This window comes from Stomoxys calcitrans, chromosome 3 (assembly GCF_963082655.1).
Source record: "Stomoxys calcitrans chromosome 3, idStoCalc2.1, whole genome shotgun sequence".
Classification (NCBI taxonomy): domain Eukaryota; kingdom Metazoa; phylum Arthropoda; class Insecta; order Diptera; family Muscidae; genus Stomoxys; species Stomoxys calcitrans.
Genome location: NC_081554.1, coordinates 195,053,464 through 195,075,012, shown reverse-complemented (window position 1 = coordinate 195,075,012; position 21,549 = coordinate 195,053,464). Strand labels below are relative to the sequence as shown.

Here is a 21,549-nt window from a genome sequence, read left to right as displayed (position 1 = left end):
GTTTTGTTATGACTTTCAATAACTGTCAATTTTCAGTCAATTTTTCAGTCAATTTTTGGATAAAGCTGTCATATAACCCGATCTTGGATCTTTACTTCTTGAGCCAATAGGACGCGTAATTCTTTTCCGATTTGGCTGAAATTTTGCATGAGATATTTTGTTATGACTTTCAATAACTGTGCTAAGTATGTCGCAAATCGGTACATAACCTGATATGGCTGCCATATAAACTGATCTGAGTTCTTGACTTATTGAGCCTCTAGAGGGCGCAATTATCGTCCGAATGAAATTTTGATAACTGAAATTTTGCACGTGATGTTTCGTTATGGCTTCCAATAACTGTGCTAAGTACGGTTCAAATCGGTTCATAATCTGGTATAGCTGCCATATAAACCGATCTTGAATCTTGACTTCTTGAGCCAATAGAGCGCGCAATTCTCATCCGATTTTGCTGAACTTTTTCATGAGATGTTTCGTTATGACTTCCAATAACTGTGCTAATCTGGTATAGCTGTCAAATAAACCGATCTAGGATCTTGACTTCTTGAGCCAATAGAGCTCGCAATTTCCATCCGATTTTGCTGAAAGTTATCATGAGGTGTTTCGTTAGGACTTCCAATAACTGTGCCAAGTATGGCGTAGATCGGTATATAACCTGATATAGCTGCCATATAAACCGATCTTGGATCTTGACTTGAGCCAATAGAGGGCGCAATTATCGTCCGATTTGGCGGACATTTTGTACAACAGCTTCTCTCATGACTTTCAATATACGTATTTTATATGGTCTGAATCCATTAATAGCTTGATACAGCTCCCATATAAACCTATCTTCCGATTTCTCTTCTTGAGCCCCTACAAGGCGCAATCTTTATCCGAATGAACTGAAATATTACACAGTGACTTCTACAATGTTCAGCTTTCATTTATGATCCGAATCGGAATATAACTTGATATAACTCCAATAGCACAACAGTTCTTATTAAATTTTCTTTGTTTGCCTAAAAAGAGATACCGTGGCAAAGATATCCAGCAAAGAAGTCTTTTGAAGGTAAACACGGTGGTACACGCAAACCCGGAAGACCAAAAGCCCGATGGAAAGATCAAGTGGTGGGAGACACCGTAAAACTTGGTGTCACAGATTTTAGAATGAGCGCAGAAGATCGAGGCGCTTGGAACACCATTCTACGTTCGGCTAGTGGAACAAATGTTCTGACATAGCCAATTAAAGTATGTAAAATATGTTTATAAAAGGTATAACTGGAATAGTTTGGTTGAAGTTTAAAAAAAAATACATTAACTGATAAATTGGGTTTTTCTTACCAATTTTTTGTGCATCGAATAAATAAACATCTCTGGACGTGTTTATTTATTACACCCCCATCCTATTGTGGAGTGTATACAAATTTCACATTTTTACCCAAATGCATGGGCAAAATGGCATATGCTCTACTATCTACAAACGAAACTCAGCTAATTAAGGTTAGTAAATAATTACGAACCTCTTTGAATATTTATTCTGGTCATGGAAGTAATAAGAATAAAAAGCTAACAAAACTGTGTAAAACTTTAAACTAACTAATTGGGAATAATGAAAGTGAAAGAGTAGTAAAAATCAAAAAAAAAAAAAAAAAAATGTAAAAACAACTGCATTACAGCAAATGCCAAAAAAAAGGAAGGTATGCCAAAAAAATCTCACCTAGATTTGGTTTTTATTTTTGGTTTACAAAAAGTAGTGTTACAAAGTACGCAAGCGAAGGTGTCGTAGGGGTGCTGCATACATTAAAGTGCTGAATAGCAAAAGGAAAAAGAACAAAACAGGGTAAAAGAAGTGGTAAAATAGCAAATCACTTTCAAAGGAGGTGTGTATGTCCTCCTTAAGCAACACTTGGATAAAAGTTTTCGAAAAAAAGAGAACCAAAAAAAAAAAAAAAAAGAATAAAAATTGCTAACAAATATGAGAGAGTAATGCAGGTGTGACTATGATTTCAACCGATGATGGATTATGATATGAGCACAAAGTCTAAAGGGACAAGGCAAGGGCGAGATTTCAAAAATGTGAAGTCTATTGGGCCTTGTGCCTTATGCCTTTGATGAAATGCAAACGAAAACGGAAACGGATATGCAGTGATAACCGCACACAGGAAATCACGATGACAACTACAGACACTACAAACAAAGAAAACATGACGAAATGACAAAATCAAACAAAAAAAAAAACCATAATGACAAATGATGAAAAAACAAAGAAAGTGTAGGCATGAGAATGAACTCAAGGCGAAAAAACCCCAACACATTGCTGCTTTGCTTTTTAACTAAAAGACAACGACAAACAAGACATACTTCACACATGCATAACACAGGCACAAAGGAAACATAAGTGCGAAAAAACCTAAGAGGTCTTTAACAAAACAAAACAAAAAAAACGCATACAAAGACACTCAGTCACTCATACAGAGGCACCACTCATCATAAAATAAGTAAGTAAAAAATTAAGCCGGACAAAGACGACCTTTCAACACCATACATTTACCACACAGGGCTCAACAATAAAGTCACAAGCCCACAGACAGAGGGTGGGTGGTATGAATAAATGGACAGTCCGAAGAATGAGCAGGGCAAGTGCCTGCCGAATGGAAAACAAAAGAAATGGACACATGGATTACCTAAAGGAGGGTGTAAGAGAGGGAGAGAGAGAGAAGTAAAGGGTGATTTTTTAGCTATTATCTTCTTGACAATACTAGTTTTAACCGCTCACTTACGTTTCATGTTTTGTTTCACTGTCAAACATCCTCAGTTTTGTCTACAATTTAAACATGAATCGTCTTACAAACGAACAACTCATGAAAATTATTGAATTTTGTTATAGTGCGTGCTCAGTTAAGAAAGTTCTTCGCTCGCTTCTTCCATTGTACGACGAAGCTCATTTTTGGCTCAATGGGTATGTAAATAAGCAGATTTGTCGATTTTGAAGTGAAGATCAGCCAAAAGTATTGCAATAGCTATCAATGCATCCAAAAAAGTCACAGTTTGATGCGGTTTATGGGCTGGTGGCATCATTGGACCGTACTTCTTCAAAGATGAAGCGAATCGTCATGTAACTGTGAATGGTGAGCACTGCCTTGAGATGATATCCAACTTTTTTTTGCTCAAAATGCAAGAGCTTGACTTGCATGATATGTGGTTTCAACAAGACGGTGCCAAATGCCACACGTAGCACGGGACTTATTGAGAAGTAAGTTCGGTGAAAATTTTATTTTACGTGCGGGACCGGTCGATTAGCCGCCTAGGTCGTGCGATTTAACGCCTTTGGACTATTTTTTGTAAGGCTATGTTACAGCTTATGTCTAAAGCCCGCTTCAATTGACGCATTGGAAGACAACATTAAAGCATTTATTTGTGAGGTACCGACCGATTTGTTGTAAATAGTATGCCAAAATTAGACTAAGCGGATGGACAATTTGAGGCGCAGTCACGGTCAACATGTTCATGAAATAATCTTCAAACTTTCAATTATATGGACTGCACAGTCGATTCAAATAAAAACTGCAAGCATTTTTCTGAATTTTATGTGTTTTTATACCCTCCACCATAAGATGGGGGGTATACTAATTTCGTCATTCTGTTTGTAACTACTCGAAATATTCGTCTGAGACCCCATAAAGTATATATATTCTTGATCGTCGTGACATTTTATGTCGATCTAGCCATGTCCGTCCGTCTGTCCGTCCGTCCGTCCGTCCGTCCGTCCGTCCGTCCGTCTGTCTGTCGAAAGCACGCTAACTTCCGAAGGAGTAAAGCTAGCCACTTGAAATTTTGCACAAATACTTCTAATTAGTGTAGGTCGGTTGGTATTGTAAATGGGCCATATCGGTCCATGTTTTGATATAGCTGCCATATAAACCGATCTTGGGTCTTGACTTCTTGAGCCTCTAGAGTGCGCAATTCTTATCCGATTGGAATGAATTTTTGCACGACGTGTTTTGTTATGATATCCAATAACTGCGCCAAGTATAGTTCAAATCGGTCCATAACCTGATATAGCTGCCATATAAACCGATCTTGGGTCTTGACTTCTTGAGCCTCTAGCGTGCGCAATTCTTATCCGATCAGAATGAAATTTTGCACGACATGTTTTGTTATGATATCCAACAACTGTGCCAATTATGGTTTAAATCGGTCCATAACCTGATATAGCTGCCAAATAAACCGATCTTGGGTCTTGACTTCTTGAGCCTCTAGAGTGCGCAATTCTTATCCGATTGAAATGAAATTTTGCATGACGTGTTTTGCTCTTATATCCAACAACTGTGCCAAGTATGGTTGAAATCGGTCTATAACCTGATATAGCTGCCATATAAACCGATCTTGGGTCTTGACTTCTTGAGCCTCTAGCGTGCGCAATTCTTATCCGATCAGAATGAAATGTTACAAGGCGTGTTTTCTTATGATATCCAACAACTGTGCCAAGTATGGTTCAAATCGGTTCATAACCTGATATAGCTGTCATATAAACCGATCTTGGGTCTTGACTTCTTGAGCCTCTATAGTGCGCAATTCTTATCCGATTGGAACGGAATTTCGTACGAAGTATTTCGTCATGATATCCAACAACTGTGCCAAGTATGATTCAAATCGGTCCATAACCTGTTATAGCTGCCATATAAACAGATCTGGGATCTTGACTTCTTGACCCCTAGAGGTCGCAATTATTATCCGATATGCCTGAAATTTTGTACGACGGATCCTCTCATGACCATCAACAAACGTGTTTATTGTGTTCTGAATCGGTCTATAGCCCGATACAGATCCCATATAAATCGTTCTCTCTATTTTATTTCGTGAGCCCCAATGGGCGCAATTCTTATACGAATTGGCTGAAATTTTACACTGGTAATTTAATTGTGGTCCGAACCGGACCATATCTTGATATCGTTTTAATAGCAGAGCAACTCTTTTCTTATATCCTTTTTAGCCTAAGATGAGATGCCGGGAAAACAACTCGACAAATGCGATCCATGGTGGAGGGTATATAAGATTCGGCCCGGCCGAACTTAGCACGCTTTTACTTGTTTTAACTTTCCTATTGGTCTTAAATATAGGAGGCCATCGTAGCGCAGAGGTTAGCAAGTCCGCCTATGACGCTGAACGCCTGGGTTTGAATCGTGGCGAGATCATCAGAAAAAAAAATTCAGCGGTGGTTTTCCCCTCCTAATGCTGGCATCATTAAAACATCTCTCCAAAGAGGTGCCGCACTGCGGTACGCCGTTCGGTCGCTGCTATAAAAAGGAAGAACCTTATCAATGAGTTTAAACTTGAATCGGACTGCACTCATTGATATATGAGAAGTTTGCCACTGTTCCTGTTCATGTGAAAAATTTTCAATTTGCATAGGTCTTAAAAAATCACCCTTTACAAGAAATATATAGAAAGCGAATATGGACAGACGAACTGACTTCAGTCTGTTTTTCGAGAGGGAGGTCTCTTCTCTTCGCAGCTTGACGAAGAAAAACAAAACTAATGAACACGGGAACAACCTATGGTAAAGAAGGGAGCAAGAGAAAGAGAGAGGGAGAGAGAGATATGGATAGACGGACCTACATCAGCCTGACACCAGAGACCTGCCTCTCAGTCTCTTCCCTATGCAGCCTGTCGAAGAAAACAAAATAAATGGACACAGGGAAAATCTATGGTAAAGGAAAGAGTAAGAGATAGAGAGAGAAGTAGAAGAAGTTCATGGAAAGCGACGATGGACAAACGGCCCGACACCAGTCTCTTTTCCGAGAGGCAGGTCTCTTCCCTACATAGCTGGATGGGCAAACGGAGGATGAGAACAGACTAATGGAAGCACAGAATAGATAAACAGACTTAAGAGTAAACGAAGAGTAAAACATCTGAACACAGGAATACGATATGGTAAGAGAACGATAGAGAGAGAGAGAGAGAGAAAAAAGAGGATCGGTAGACAAAATTGACAGACGGATACAGGGATAACGTATGGCAAATAAGAAAGTAAGAGAGAGAAAAGAAAAGAAAAAGTTCATATAATACGAACATGGACTGACACGGGTATTTTTTCCGTGATGGATGTCTCTTTCCTACACACCCAATGGGCAAATAGAAGATGAGAGCAGACCAATGAAAGGACAGACCGTCTTACAAGTGAACAGAACAGATGGACATACTTTAGAGAAAATGAAGAATAACCCATATGACCACAGGAATACGATGTGGTAAAAGAACTAGAGAGTGAGAGAAGCAAGAGAGTCGACAGAAAAAATGGATAGACGGACAAAGAAAAGGATATGGATAGACGGACTGACATCAGTTATTTCGGATAGGGGGCATCTCTCCGCTAAACAGTCGAACGGGTAAGCCAAAGAAAAGGATTGACTAATGGATAGACAGCCAGGACTACAAGCAAACATGACAGATGGACGGACTGAAAAGCAAATGAAGAAGAACACAGAAATAATGTATGTTAAGAGAACAAGTGAGGAGAAGTGGAAGGCCAATTCCCCAAAAACAGGGAACAATATACATGATATGACATGACATGAGTATATAAGGAAGTTCAACAAACATGAAGTCGAGACAGATTTACAGATAGGTATTAAAAATTTTGTTAATGTGAAAATCCTATGTTGAGATTAGGACAAGGTGCAGAAAGGTATATAGACTGAATGCAACCCTAAAGGTGGTCTCAAGTTGAAAGCGTGACCCCAAGTAAATATGGCAAGACGTAATAAAGTAGCGTAGCCTAACCATCAGCAAGTTGAAGTCAAATTGTGGTGGTGTGGAGAGGAAATGCGGGGAGAGGTTTAAGTGAGTTTTAGTATATATTAAATCTTTTGCAGATCACACAACATAGCAAAAGATGTTGGACACAATCATACAAAAAAAAAATCATTTTGAGTGTCAAACTGGTAGACAGACATTTAGACACTGGAAAAACAGAGGGATAGCAAGATAGACTGCCATACAGACAGATGGATAGACAGACTGATTTATAAACAGTCAGACACAGAAGAAACAAAGTAAAGACAAATTAGCTGATGTACAGACAGACGGACAAAAAAATTGCACATAGCCGTTTTCCCCAGAGAGAGCAGACAAATAGAAAGAGTGATGGAAAGAGAAAGAGATATAGCTAGATAGTGTACCAAAGTATTATTATATTATTATTAGCATGACTTTGGTATATGTCCATAGTATCATGCGGTGGATGAATATTCGTACCCTATTTTCAACCTAAACTAACCAAGACAGCCAGACACCCAGACGAAAAAATAGACTTTCCAACTGGCTAAAGGCAGGCATCCGTCTTCCTATCTGTCCATCTAGCCACCTGTCTATTCAACCGCCCATACATCCGTCTATCTGCACGTCTGTTTATCCCTCCGTCTATCCTTCTACAAAGCCGTCCGATTATTCGTCACTCCATCCGTCCATATCAGTTCGTCTATCGGTCAGAACAAGTACGGGTAGTCCACTCTAAGAGTTCGTTTAACCGACTCCCCGTCCGTCTATCCGTCTGTCTCCACATACATATATACGTCCGTGTATACGTGCAGTCATCCATGCGTTTAATCGTCTGTCTGATGGTCTGTTTATCTCTCCATTTATTCGTTAGTTTATTAATCCGTTAATGCATCTGTCTCTCCGTCTATGCATCGCCTATACGTCCCATTTTCCATCCGCATTTCCGTCCATTTATGTGTGCGTTTATCAGTCCGTCCATCTATTCTACTCTCTATTCGATCTTCTATTAAACCTTCTATCCGCCCCTCACACGTATAGATGAATCGACAAGTAAACAGTTATCTGTTAGTTTTTCCATCTCTGTATCCGTGCGTTATTCTGTACGTCTATCCATCAGTCTACACATATGGTCCATAGTTCGTACCTTAATGTGTCCGCTTCTCCATCCGTCTATCGGTTCGTCTTTCCATTCGTCTGTCCTATCTTCTATCTGTTAGTCTATTCATCTGTCCGTCTATCCGTCTTCCTAACCCTCCATCCATCTGTCTTCCTAAGCATCCGTCAATACATCTTTCTATCTGTCCGTCTATCCGCCAGCCTATATATCCGTCTATACATCCTATCCGTTCGTCTATCCGTTTATTCGTCACTCCATCTGACTATGTATCAGTTCATCTATCCGTCCGCCTATCCATCCGTCCATTTACATTTATTTGTCTGCACATCCGTCTCTCTGTGCTTCCGTCTGACTGTACATCCGTCTATCCGTCGGTGTAAATCCGTCTATCCGTCAAGTAACCTCTACATTAATCCGTCCGTCTTGCCGTCGTTTATCTGTGCGTTTATCGGTTTGTCTATCTATCCATCGAACTGTATATTTATCCGTCCATTTATCCGTCCATTTATCCATCAGTTTATTAGTCCATCTCTCCGTCCGTCTATGCGTCTGTCTATCCGTTCGTTTATGCGCCGTCTAACCTTCCCTCTACCAATCCGTTTATCCGTCTGTTTATCCGTTTGTACACCCATCTATCAGTGTGTTTTTCTGTCCGTCCGTATATCCATCCGTCTAATAATCCCTCTTTTCGTCCGTCTAATATTCCCTCTATCCGTACATAAATTCGTCCTTCTATCCGTCCGTTACACGTATAGATAAACCAAGCAAGATCAACCCTTTGCTAGTAGATAAAAAAAGGGAGATGCCTTTTAGTTTCTACCGTTGAGCAATCCAGATCGCTTTCCAAATCCAGATCGCCGCCCAAAGACTTGGAAATGTGAATCCTCTAAATCAGACAAGTTCTCAAAGAAATGAGAATCTAAAATGGAACTCTTTCTGACTGCCAATGAAGGACACACAGACAGAATATCTTCTATAGTCTCTTCTTCCTCGACGCCCTAACAGCTTCGGCAAAAGTCGTTACTGGCAACCTTCAGTCTGTCAGCATGTTTACCGATCAGACAGTGGCCTGTCATGATGGACAAAATGACTGAAACGTCTGTTCTAGCCAACGACAGCAAAGCGGTAGACCTCTTGAAGTCTAGATTGGGCTACATAATTTTGAAGTATTCACAACCTCCCTTTTGTGAGCATCTATCATCCGTTGCCCTTCGGGCCCTGAAGACTTAGCTTACATGTCGCTAGAGGCATACCCACAGATTCGCTTCACTAGAACGCTCCGAAATGTGAGTTAGTAGCAAGCTCGCATTACCAGGGAAGCGGTCGTGGGTTCGACTTCCACCATAGTCTTTGATCTGTTGCTGCTAACAGTGGGAAAAAATAGTCAGAGTCGGATTTGCGACTGCCACTATAACCTGTGCCATGCTGTTCGGACTAGGTAATAAAAGCGGGACTCTTATCATTACTTGCCACATTTATTTATATGAGAAAAATATCCCTGAGGTTCCTTAAAGGAATATTCATTGACAAATTTGTATGTGTAGAGTTACTTTTTTTTCATCACCATCTTTAAGGAACTTTATCCTCATTAAGGAGTGCTCCGACATTTGAGTGTTAAGCTCAATAATAGGGGACCTACTGTTTAGTTTTAAGTTCATTTTCTTCATTCATGTTTAGTAGTTTAGCTTCATTTGTCTGAATGTAACAAACAGTTGCATTTGCTAATCATACCTTCCAAAATAGTTGTAGTAGAGAATACATTCACACATACACTCACTCATCCTAATAAAAGGCGTCACGAAACCCAGTAACACCAAAATAAACAAAACATAACAAAAAAAAAAAAAAAACGACTTCACACCCACAAAACAAAGAAAGCAAAGTTTTCTCTTAACCACTCTGAAGATGAATCCTTTCATAGTCACAAGGATACAAAAAGAGAAAGAAACTTGGCATACAAAAAAAGGCACACTCATAAAAATATGAAAACACACAGAAACGAAGAGGGGGGGAAAAACGAACAAAACAACAAAAAAAGCAAACAAACAACCATGATAATACAACATTAACATTATCATCATCCTTATAACCAGCCACAGGATCAAGCATAAGGGGATGGAGGGGAGGAGATAGGAAAAGGCGAAAGCATGTGGTATAAAAAAGGCTGATAATTTCAGAGTAGTATAAAAAAAAGTAAATAAAAACACAACAACGGCAACGACAACACCTTTTTTCTATTTCAACGGAGAACCAAAAAAAAACACACACACACAAAACAAAGAATAGGACAAAACAAAACTAAACACAAAAGACCAAAGTGGGGGGGTAAATGAGAAAAAAACATGACTAGTTAACACACACAGCCACACACATTGGATTTGTAAGTCCTTTGCCTTGGTGTGCTGTGGCGTGCCGTGTTGTTTTCATTTTCGTGTTACAGCATTGCGGAATACCTCACCTGTAGATTACTCAGCAAAGCCTGGAAATAAGGCATGGCCAAAAGGGTATTGGAGCGACGACTGCTGCCACTGCTGGCACTCGGTTGTGGTAAGCCATCCTGGGCCTCTTGCACTAAATGAGAATGCTAAGAATAGGAAGAAGAAGAAGAAAAAACCAAATATTCGTATGGGCGTTAAGGGGCGAAAAACACCCAAATCGAGATGAAGAGATGCAAAAAAGAACAACAAAGGCAAGAATAAGTATCTGCTGAATATTTATGTGGTGATTCTATTCATAGTTGTGGCATACAAAAATTAAAATGCTATGTAATCTGCCCCCATAGACTTAACCCCCATAGACTTAACCCCCATTTATTATTGCTATTTGTTAAATAACAAATTACAAGGAGGCAGTTTAAAGCGCTTGACCAAATCTAAAAAGGCAGGTGCCAACACTGGGTAACAATATTGAGGAGAATTTTTCGAGAAAAGTTATTCATATATTAGTTTGAATTTATTTTCAAATATAAATCAACATATAAATAAAAATAAAATAAATTTAAAAAAAATATAAAATAATAGAAATATAGATTAAAAAAATAAAGTAAAAACAATTAAAAAAGTGTGATGTTCGGCCGGCCGAAGTGTATATACCCACCACCAAAGTTATAATAATCATCCCGTATTATTATAACTCTACTACTGTATCCTTATTATATCTAAATAGGGGCTGGTCTGGATCATATTTTATTTAGGGCCCGAGAATTCATATACAAGTAACAGCTTCAGTTTTCAGGCAAGAAATCCGCTTTTTATTGGATTAAGACCCTAAATTAGAAGTACGGTCTACATGACTGCTATATGACAGCCATATCTTAATATAGTCCGATCTGAACCAAATTTGGGTCGGATGAAGGGAGGCTTAAAGCAACTGACTCTTTAAAACATTCAGCGAAATCGGATGAAAAATAAAGCTTTATGGGCTTCAGACTCTTATTCGGCATATCGTTCGGGAGGCCTAAAACTACTCCCTGATTCCAATTTCAGCGAAATCGGATAAAAAATAAAACTTTTATGGGTTTCAGGCCCCTTATCGGGAGAGCGGTATATATGACAGCTATATCTGAAAATAACCCCATCTGAACCATATTTGGGTTGTATGTCGAAAGGCCTTAAACAACTCACTATTTCAAATATCAGCAAAATCGGATAAAAATAAAAGCTTTTATGGCCTTCAGACCCTTAATCGGCAGATCGGTCTGTATGGCAGCTATATCCGAATATGGTCCGATCTGAACCATATTTGAATAAGATGTCGGGAGGCTTAAACTTACTTACTGTTTCAAATTTCAGCGAAATCGGATAAAAAAATAAAGCATAAATGGGTTTCAGACCCTTTATCGGCAAATCGGTCTATATAGCAGATATATCCGAATATGGTCCGTTTTGGCCCGTTCAAGAACTTAATCAACGTGCATCAAAAAATCGTATCTGTGCCAAATTTCAGCTCAATATATCAATTGTTGAAGGCTGTAGTGAGATTCCATCAGACGGACGGACAGACACACGGACATCGTTAAGTCATCTTAGAATTTTACGACGATCTGAAATATATATGTACTTTGTAGGGTCGGAAATTGATATTTCGATGTGTTGCAAAATGTATGACTAAATGAATATACCCTCTATCCTACGGTGATGGGTATAAAAAATATAAATAAAATATTATAAATATAGACTAAAAAAAAAACAAGTAAAAAGACGTTAAGTTCGGCCGGGCCAAACTTTGGATACCCACCACCTAGGGTATATATGTAAACCACGTTTCATCAAAATCCGGTGAAAATTCCATACCTTAAGTGTCATAGCAGTTACATCGAAATATGTTCCGATTTGGACCAAATACTAATAAATACCGTAAACAAGCGCAAAAGGACAAACCAAACCAAAGGCACCTCGCATGTTGTGTAGGTCACTGCCTATACACAAAAATAGCACTGGCAGAATCAAACGTTGGGCGATCGACGTGCGGAGAACAAAAGAGTTTTGCAAAAGATGTTTGTGTTTGTTGCTATTAGCATCGTTGGATAAGTAAGATTTAAATAAGAGAAGTAAGATTTGATTTGTTTTCTATTGCGCTTATGAAACAAGTCGACTTAAAGAGCCCTTTTCAAATTCAGATGTGTGCTTTAGAACTTACTCTAGTTGGAATGGTTGTAAAGCACCTTGATCCATTTGACAAATCCTTCTGATGATTTTTCTTGGTTGAAAATTAATTCGCGATAAAGGAAACCAGTCAAATGCTTCTAGCAACAACACACTTTTTGCTGACTTTTTAAATGTTTTTTGCTATATTATTTTTCGAATAGAAAGCATTTAACAATGGTCTAGATCCGGACAATATCCTGCAATGGAATCTCAATAAGATTTTAAGACCAATGAAAAAAGCGCAAAAGGACATACGGTAGCTATATCTCAAAATAAACCGATATGAACCATATACGACACGGATTTTGAAAAGCCTAACATAAGTCACTAGGTAAAATTTCAGTGAAATCGGATTATAAATGCACCTTTTATGGGGCCATGACTTTAAATCGAGATATCGGTTTATATGACAGCTATATCCAAATCTGGACTGATTTGGGCCAAGTTGCAGAAAAATGTCGAAGGGCCTAACACAAAACACTTTCCCAAATTTCAGCGACATCGGAAAATAAATGCGCCTTTTATGGGCCCAAAACCTTAAATCGAGGCATCGGTCTATATGACAGCTATATCCAAATCTAGGCCGATCTCGGCCAAATTGACGAATAATTTCGAAGGGCCTTACATAGCTCACTGTCCCAAATTTCAGCATAATCGGTTAATAAATGTGGCTTTTATGGGCCTAAGACCCTAAATCTGAGGATCGGGCTATATGGCAGCTATATCTAAAACTGAACCGATCTGGGCCAAATTGACAAAGGATGTCGAAGGGCCTTACACAACTCTCTGTCGCAAATTACAGCAAAATCGGATAATAAATGTGGCTTTTATGGGCCTAAGACCCTAAATCGAGAGATCGTTCTATATGGCAGCTATATCCAAATCTGAACCGATTAGGGCTTAAGACAACTCACTCTCTTGAATTTCAGCAAAATCGGATAATAAATGTGGCTTTTATGGGCCAAAGACCCTAAATCGGTGGATCGGGCTATATGGCAACTATATCCAAATCTAACCCGATCTCGTCCAAATTGACGAAGGATTTTGAAAGGCCTTACATAACTCACTGTCCAAAATTTCAGCAAAATCGGATAATAAATGTGGCTTTTATGAGCCAAAGAATTTAAATCGGTGGATCGGGCTATATGGCAGTTATATCTAAATCGGAACCGATCTGGGCCAAATTGACAAAGGATGTCGAAGGGCCTTTCACAATTCACTGTCCGAAATTTCATTAAAATCGGTTATTAAATGTGGCTTTTATGGGCCTAAGACCCCAAATCGGAGGATCGGTCTATATGGGGGCTATATCAAGATATAGTCCCATATAGTCCATTTTCGAACTTAACCTGCTTATGAACAAAAAGATTCTTTGCAAAGTAACAGCTCAATATCAGTATTTTTAAAGACTGTAGCGTGATTTCAACAGACATACGGACGGACATGTCTAGATCTCTTAGATTTTTACGCTGATCAAGAATGTATATACTTTATAGGGTCGGAAATGGATATTTCGATGTGTGTTGCAAACGGTATGAAAAATTCCTTCGGTGGTGGGTATAATAAAGTAAATATAACTTAAAAACTCGAGATTTTCAATAAAATTTTTTGTTAATAAATTTAAAGAATATTTATTGAGTTTTTCGTATACTACCATTGGACTTAGGATACTTGGTACTAATTTTGACTTGAATTGTGTCCTTCCAGCATATGGATATCGTACAAAAATACCCATATTATAATCAAATTAAATATTGAACGGCCTTCTTCACAAAACTTAATGAAGATTTGAAATGGGTTTCTTTGACAGATTTCCTATATAGAATTGTCAAAAAGACCTATTTCAGATCTACATTTAGTTTTGTGTATTAGGCTGGAAATGTTTAAATGGGTTAAAAGATTCTAATATCTATAAATTAGACAATTTGTAGCATAGTGTTATAGATAATTTCAAAGTTTCTTATGTAAAACGTTCATCGATGTAAATTTAATCCCCATAAAAAAAAACTTGTTGTTTGTAGGTGGTTAAAAACATCTTAAAGCAAAGGGTCATTATAAAATCAAAGGTTACAGAATAATGTGCAATTATTTTATAGGGGAATTGTTTTCATAAAGTTATGCAAAAACTGTAGAAAATACTAAAGAGAAGAAATTGAGTGGAAAGGACATAACTTTTCCAGTCTTGAACCCTTCACAACTAGGAGATGTAGTTTCCTTTCAATTTATCTTCTTGGAATATCACTTTACTTTTATTCGAAATCTTTAACTATAAATGTATAATAGGGTGGATGTGCTTTTGAGGGCCACAATAATCTAAGGAATAGTTGTTTGTGTTTATTGTAAACATCATCATGGGTACCAGGAGGTACCAAACAACACATTGTTTATCTCACTGACAAATATTTTTATTCGAATATTTGAGATTCAAATGTGTAATAGGGTGGATGGGTTTATAAGTACCATAAGACCCTAACGAATATATTTTTTAACATTGAAGTCAATATGGTATTTAAATTTAATGATGTATGTTGAGTAGTTAGTAAACGATTCACAATTTAAAGGATTCCATTCCTCGGGTTGCCAAATTTCATTATTATTTTTTGGGACATGTTGGTTGGTATTATTCTCATAATTTTAATATCGTTATATGGATACAACCAAAGTTCTATAAAGTCCACAGTATGTAGAATCTACATACTGTAACCCAACCTAATCCACGCAACCAATGGAAAGAAAATAAAAGCAGACCTATATAAATACCATACAACAATTTAAATATTAAACCAACTATTACCCCAAAAAAACACAGTTTACTCAAGCTTATTCATATAAATATAAATGAACAAACGTGCGTTGGTATGTGAAAGCATATGTTTCAAAAGAGTGCTAGGGATGCCAAATTGGGACAAGTTATATTAAGTCTGACATTTAATTTCGTAATATACGACAGATTATATTCTGGTTTTGTCAACTGGAAGATCATGCTACACAGATGGATCAAAGCTAGAGGACGGAGTAGGGACCTGGGGTCTATGTTGATAACCCAGGGATTGAGATCTGTTTTCGACTACCAGAGCATAATACGATCCTGCATGCGGAGATTCGTGTGATCACGGAATGCGTTATGTGGTATTAACGCCGCCAGTACGTCGAGTGTGAAAATTTTTACGAACAGTAAACTGACCAACAGGGCAATAACGACCCGGAGGGTAAAGTAACGAACAGTCTTGGAATGTAAGAAGATGATTAAAGCCTTCTCTGATGATAGAGCGATCCGTATTGTTTGCTTGTCGGGATATAGCAGAATAAGGGGAGAAATGACCCGAAGCCTTTCAGTATTATTAGTGAGCTTGTAGTTGTATGTGTTCCGTAATGATACTGAAAGCTATGCCGACATCCTTCTTACTTCGTTTCAGTAATAGTATCGTATTCTTACGATCCAGATCACGTTTGAAACGCTTATCTCTAACGCAAGCACGTATATTAGAGTAGAGCGATTAGAATGGAAGGAAAAAATCCTAATTGGCACTCGCGTTCCTAATCCTTGGAACTATACGGTGAAAATCGAGACTCCAGCTTTCGACATGCACTTCTTTCGGCGTATTTTGTCACGTTTTGTCGCGTTTCCGATTCTCTGGATTGTACTGAGCAGAAAAGTCCACCAGACCATTCATTTACGGTGTAAATTGAGCCTTTAAATTTTGGTTTGCAGTTTCTTCTCAGAGTTTTGTCACATTTTTATATCCTCCACCATAGGATGGAGGTAACTAATTTCGGCATTCTCTTTGTAACATCTCGAAATATGCATCTGAGACCCCATAATGTATATATATTTTTGATCGTCATGTCATTTTAAGTCGATCAAGCCATGTCCGTCCGTCTGTCTCTCAAAAGCACGATAACTTTCGAAGGTGTAAAGCCAGCCGCTTGAAATTTTGTTCAAATACTTTATATTAGTGTAGGTCGGTTGGGATTGTAAATGGGCCAAATCGATTCATGTTTTTATATAGCTGGCATATAAACCGGAAAGGAGAGCCTGTGTCCATGAAGAGCCGGAAATGAACAGAACAAGTGCTCGATAGTCTCCTCTTCATATTCATCAAGACAACTACTGCAGAAGTAAAAGTGCGGTATTTTCATGCTCGCCGCCATGTGGCCCATAGCACAGTGCCCGGTTATGACCCCTGTTGAGCTGCTCAGCGACCTCTTATCGAAAGCCAGTAACTCCTTCGTCCTCCTCCGGTCGATGACAGGCCAGAGTGCCTTAGCGGTCCGGCAACCATTTGCTAAGTTCATCTCTCCATCGTCCACGCTCTGGCCATCGCAAGACCGATTTCTGGCTCGCCGACGTAGACGAACCCCTCGTATTGTGCCACCTCCTCATTCCTCGGAAGCCCTTCATGTCAGGGAACCCAGCGTCACAACGTGGATCGAAGCCTATCCTGGGATTGCAAACAATCCGCCACACATCTCGACTCGACAATCTTCCTCGGACCAGCATCTCTTTGTCGTCCGTATAACCGATTATCTTCATGCCATCTCCACCGAGCTTAAACAAGATTTCATTCATAACGAGGTTCTTCCCCTAGGGAGTTCCTCTTGTCACCCGCCTTTTGACAACACGATCTCACATGTTTGTATTGATAATCATGCCACAAGGCATATTATTAGTCCACTGGTAGATAATAGGGTGGATCCCCTTGCGGTCCAGTGCGGCGATTAATGATCCTATCTTTATGTTATTGAAGGCCCCTCAATATCCAAGAAGGTCACCATAGTCTTATTCTTTTGCCGCAGGGACATCCCGACCTCTCGTACCACTTCGGGAAGGGCCATCTCCACCGATCGGCCTTTGAGTTATGCTTGTTATGCCCCACCGAAGTTCCACCAGGTCTATCAGTTTTACCAGTGGTTTGATTACAAACGATGACAGACTAATGGGCCTTCGTCGTGGTGTGGTTTATTTTTCCCGCCTTGGGGACAACTATCAGCCTGAACTCTTTCCATGCACTTGGTATATAGAACCATGTCAGGCTCGCCCGGAAAATCAGTTCTGGCCAGCGCAAGGAGACTCCAAGCGACTTCTGAAGCATTGCCCGGATAATACCGCCAGGTCCAGCCGATTTGAATGGTGGAAAGGAAAAAATTAGGGATTTTGTTAGTCGCGCTGAATTCCTGCCTTGGATTTTCTTTTCGCAAAATGATGCAGAAGAAGGTCGTCAAAATAGCCGAGTTGTTAACATGCTCGGTTTACCAGTGCAATCCCATGGCAACCGGTTGCACGTACTGATTGACCCGATGAAGTCCTTCATCGATAAAGTCTGCCGCCTCAGTGTAAAACACACAACCGGTGAGGGGTCGTGGTTTGATTCCCACCTGAAGCCTATTCTGCCACTGTGTTACCACAATGCATTAAAATAATCAAAGTGAGTCTGTTTGGAAAATAGCCTGCCGATCTAAATGTCGCCAGCATTAAGAGGAGCTAACCACCGCTGAAGATTTTTTTTCTGATGTTTTCGCTCGGATTTGAATCCAGGCGTTCGGCGTCAAATGCGGATATTCTAACCTTTGACCTATGACATTCACACTTGACTTTTCGCATAAAACCACCTGACGCATTCAATGGTCGCCCGTATCTCCACCTATAGGTTCGTATTATGGTCAAGCGGATGGAAACAGATTTCAGTCCATGGATTTTGGGGACTAGGCCCCCCTGTTCATCCATGTAGCATATACTTGGCAATACCAAAGTTTCGGCAATCCAAGACCGTACTGCTTACAAAAGTCCATTGCATGTTGTGAGCCATGTGCATGCCACTTTTTTATACCCTCCACCATAAGATGGGGGGTATACTAATTTCGTCATTCTGATTGTAACTACTCGAAATATTCGTCTGAGACCCCATAAAGTATATATATTCTTGATCGTCGTGAAATTTTATGTCGATCTAGCCATGTCCGTCCGTCTGTCCGTCCGTCCGTCCGTCTGTCTGTCGAAAGCACGCTAACTTCCGAAGGAGTAAAGCTAGCCGCTTGAAATTTTGCACAAATACTTCTTATTAGTGTAGGTCGGTTGGTATTGTAAATGGGCCATATCGGTCCATGTTTTGATATAGCTGCCATATAAACCGATCTTGGGTCTTGACTTCTTGAGCCTCTAGAGTGCGCAATTCTTATCCGATTTGAATGAATTTTGGCACGACGTGTTTTGTTATGATATCCAACAACTGTGCCAAGTATGGTTCAAATCGGTACATAACCTGATGAAGCTGCCATATACACCGATCTGGGGTCTTGACTTCTTGAGCCTCTAGAGTGCGCAATTCTTATCCGATTGGAATGAAATTTTGCACGACGTGTTCTGTTACGATATCCAATAACTGTGCCAAGTATGGTTCAAATCGGTCCATAACCTTATATAGCTGTCATATAAACCGATCTGGGATCTTGACTTCTTGAGCCTCTAGAGGTCGCAATTATTATCCGATTTGCCTGAAATTTTGTACGACGGATTCTCTCATGACCAATAACATACGTGTTTTTTATGGTCTGAATCGGTTTATAGCCTGATATAGCTCCCATTTAAATCGATCTCTCTATTTTACTTCTTGCCCACAAAGGGCGCAATTCTTATTCGAATTGGCTGACATTTTACACAGGTCTCCAACATATAATTTAATTGTGGTCCAAACCGGACCATATCTTTATATCGCTCTAATAGCAGAGCAAATCTTTTCTTATATCCTTTTTTTGCCTAAGAAGAGATGCCGGGAAAATAACTCGACATATGCGATCCATGGTGGAGGGTATATAAGATTCGGCCCGGCCGAACTTAGCACGCTTTTACTTGTTTAAAATTTGTTTTCTTCGTAAAAAACTTTTTCAAGGATTTTTTTTAAACAAAATGTTTTCCTAAGTTATTCTAATTTGTTGATATATTTCTTGTACTTAAAATGAAATCGCTAGTTTTGTTTCAACTTCCTGTTTTTGGCATCCCTTCGATGGTGGCCTAGCACTTTAAGCTTTCATAAATATTCAACTACAATTTATATGAATGTGGGAAAGAGGATTACCAGCAGAAAAAAAGTTCGTTATATTCATTTCGTTGCGATAAAATGAAGTTTTTTGTATGCATTACGTGCATGCCCAAAAAAAATTGTTTGAGTTTTTTTATTCGAAGACTATATTGAAGCAGTTATTTGTGTTGCATTTTAGTCTTTTCTTTAGATGAAAAATAAAAAACCAGACGAAATGCTCTCAAATTACATGGAAGAGAAAGTAAAGAAAAAATAAACCCCCACCACGAAATATAGGAGTTGACAAGCAAATAACACATAGGGCTTTATTTCCTGGGCATTTGTATGGCTAGACACCACCTTTGAATGCAATGCATGGTCATTTCAAAGATTTGGTATTTTGGTATCCTTGCCGCCTCAATATTATGGGGAAAATCATCCGCAGCAAACAATGTGTAGAGTTATATCATATGAGGAATAGAATCAGGACAATAGCTGCGAAGAGGACTATGATTGCAAAGTAAGAGAGAGAGAGAGGGAGAGAACAAATATTAGGGCCACATATCCGGCGATCATATTGCACATGATATGCCATACCACATGAGAAGGGACATGCGGAACAATGGCCTGTGAAATGCTGTGCTTAGAAGCAAGTGAATCAAATCATTGCCAACATTCTGCGAAACCCAGGAAGGGATTGTAAAACATGAAGCAACAAGGATAAAGCAATCACACAAGCAATGTTTTGGGGGATGGTTGAAAGAATAGAGCGAAGAAAACCAAAATCGTTGGCATGACCCAAGAATGCTAGGATATAAAGGATTGTTTTTTTGTGTAGATAGGGGGGTACATTAAAGTGGTGTCTTCTTTGAGAAAAATACTAAAGTTTTTGAGAAAATTTATAAAAAATATAAATTGCAGACGTTGAACTTTTCAAACCCTAAACAAATTAGGAAAGGCATGAGACACAAGTACTTTGGTTAGCCTTAGGTAAACTTTTGGACTTTCTTTTAAATATTTGTGGTATGATTACTTAAAATTCCTGGCATTTCACATCCAAATTATTGGTAGAAATGTTTTGAAACATAAGAGTCGCTGGAGCGTTACCCTCCAGCCATTTTAGATGAAAATCAAATTCTATGGGTAAAGACAAGTGGTCGGCCGTTGGCTTTATAAACTCGTGCGTTGAACCCCAAAGGCTCAAAGAGCATAAGGCTTATTTTCCAGAATTTCATACAAACTATTGGGTTGCCAAAAAGTAATTGCGGATTTTTCATATATAGTCGCCGTTTATAAATTTTTTCACAGCTTGTGACTCTGTAGTTGCATTCTTTCTTCTGTCAGTTATCAGCTGTTACTTTTAGCTTGCTTTAGAAAAAAAGTGTAAAACAAGTATATTTGATTAAAGTTCATTCTAAGATTTATTAAAAATGCATTTACTTTCTTTTAAAAAATCCGCAATTACTTTTTGGGCAACCCAACTTTAAATATTGAAAACTTTTGCACACATAATTCATTTCATATCGAACACCAATAACTGTAACTTTCTTCTCCATAATCCCATAATTTCATATTTATAAGTATCACCTTTCATTTGTAGTTTTTTTTTTTTTTAACCAACCAAAATGAACTCTCATTGTCAGTGGGACATCATATCCTGCAATTATTGTTAACCATAACCCACTTTAAAATATAGTCTTCACACACATACACAGAGTATGTGGTTTTTGCAGTGAGCTGTGGAGGGGAAAATGGAAACAATCAACCAACTTACCTCATCACCCATAATACTGCTGTCCACATGTTGTTGCACTCCATCGGACTTGGGACGACGACTACGTTCCCTGGCATTTTGTTGCTGTTTGCGACGTGTGGTTTGGGTACTGCAATCAAATAAAATGTGAAATGAAAATGAAAATCAAATGCAATGAAATGTGAAATGTAATGCAATGTGTAATGTGGGTAATGTATATAATAATGTGTTGTTGTTACTGCCGTTGTTGTTGCG

At 38.9% G+C, this 21,549-nt stretch overlaps 1 protein-coding gene across 1 annotated transcript in view; it reads right to left on the bottom strand.

Moving 5' to 3' along the window:
- LOC106084506 (ADAMTS-like protein 1) overlaps nucleotides 1-21,549 on the bottom strand; it is a 206,898-nt gene that overhangs the window by 30,736 nt on the left and 154,613 nt on the right. The window contains exons 14-15 of the mRNA XM_059365112.1: nucleotides 21,316-21,424; nucleotides 10,338-10,463 (exon numbers count right to left, since the gene is read on the bottom strand). Coding sequence (XP_059221095.1) covers nucleotides 10,338-10,463; nucleotides 21,316-21,424 — 235 coding nt within the window. The remainder of the gene's footprint in view (nucleotides 1-10,337; nucleotides 10,464-21,315; nucleotides 21,425-21,549) is intronic.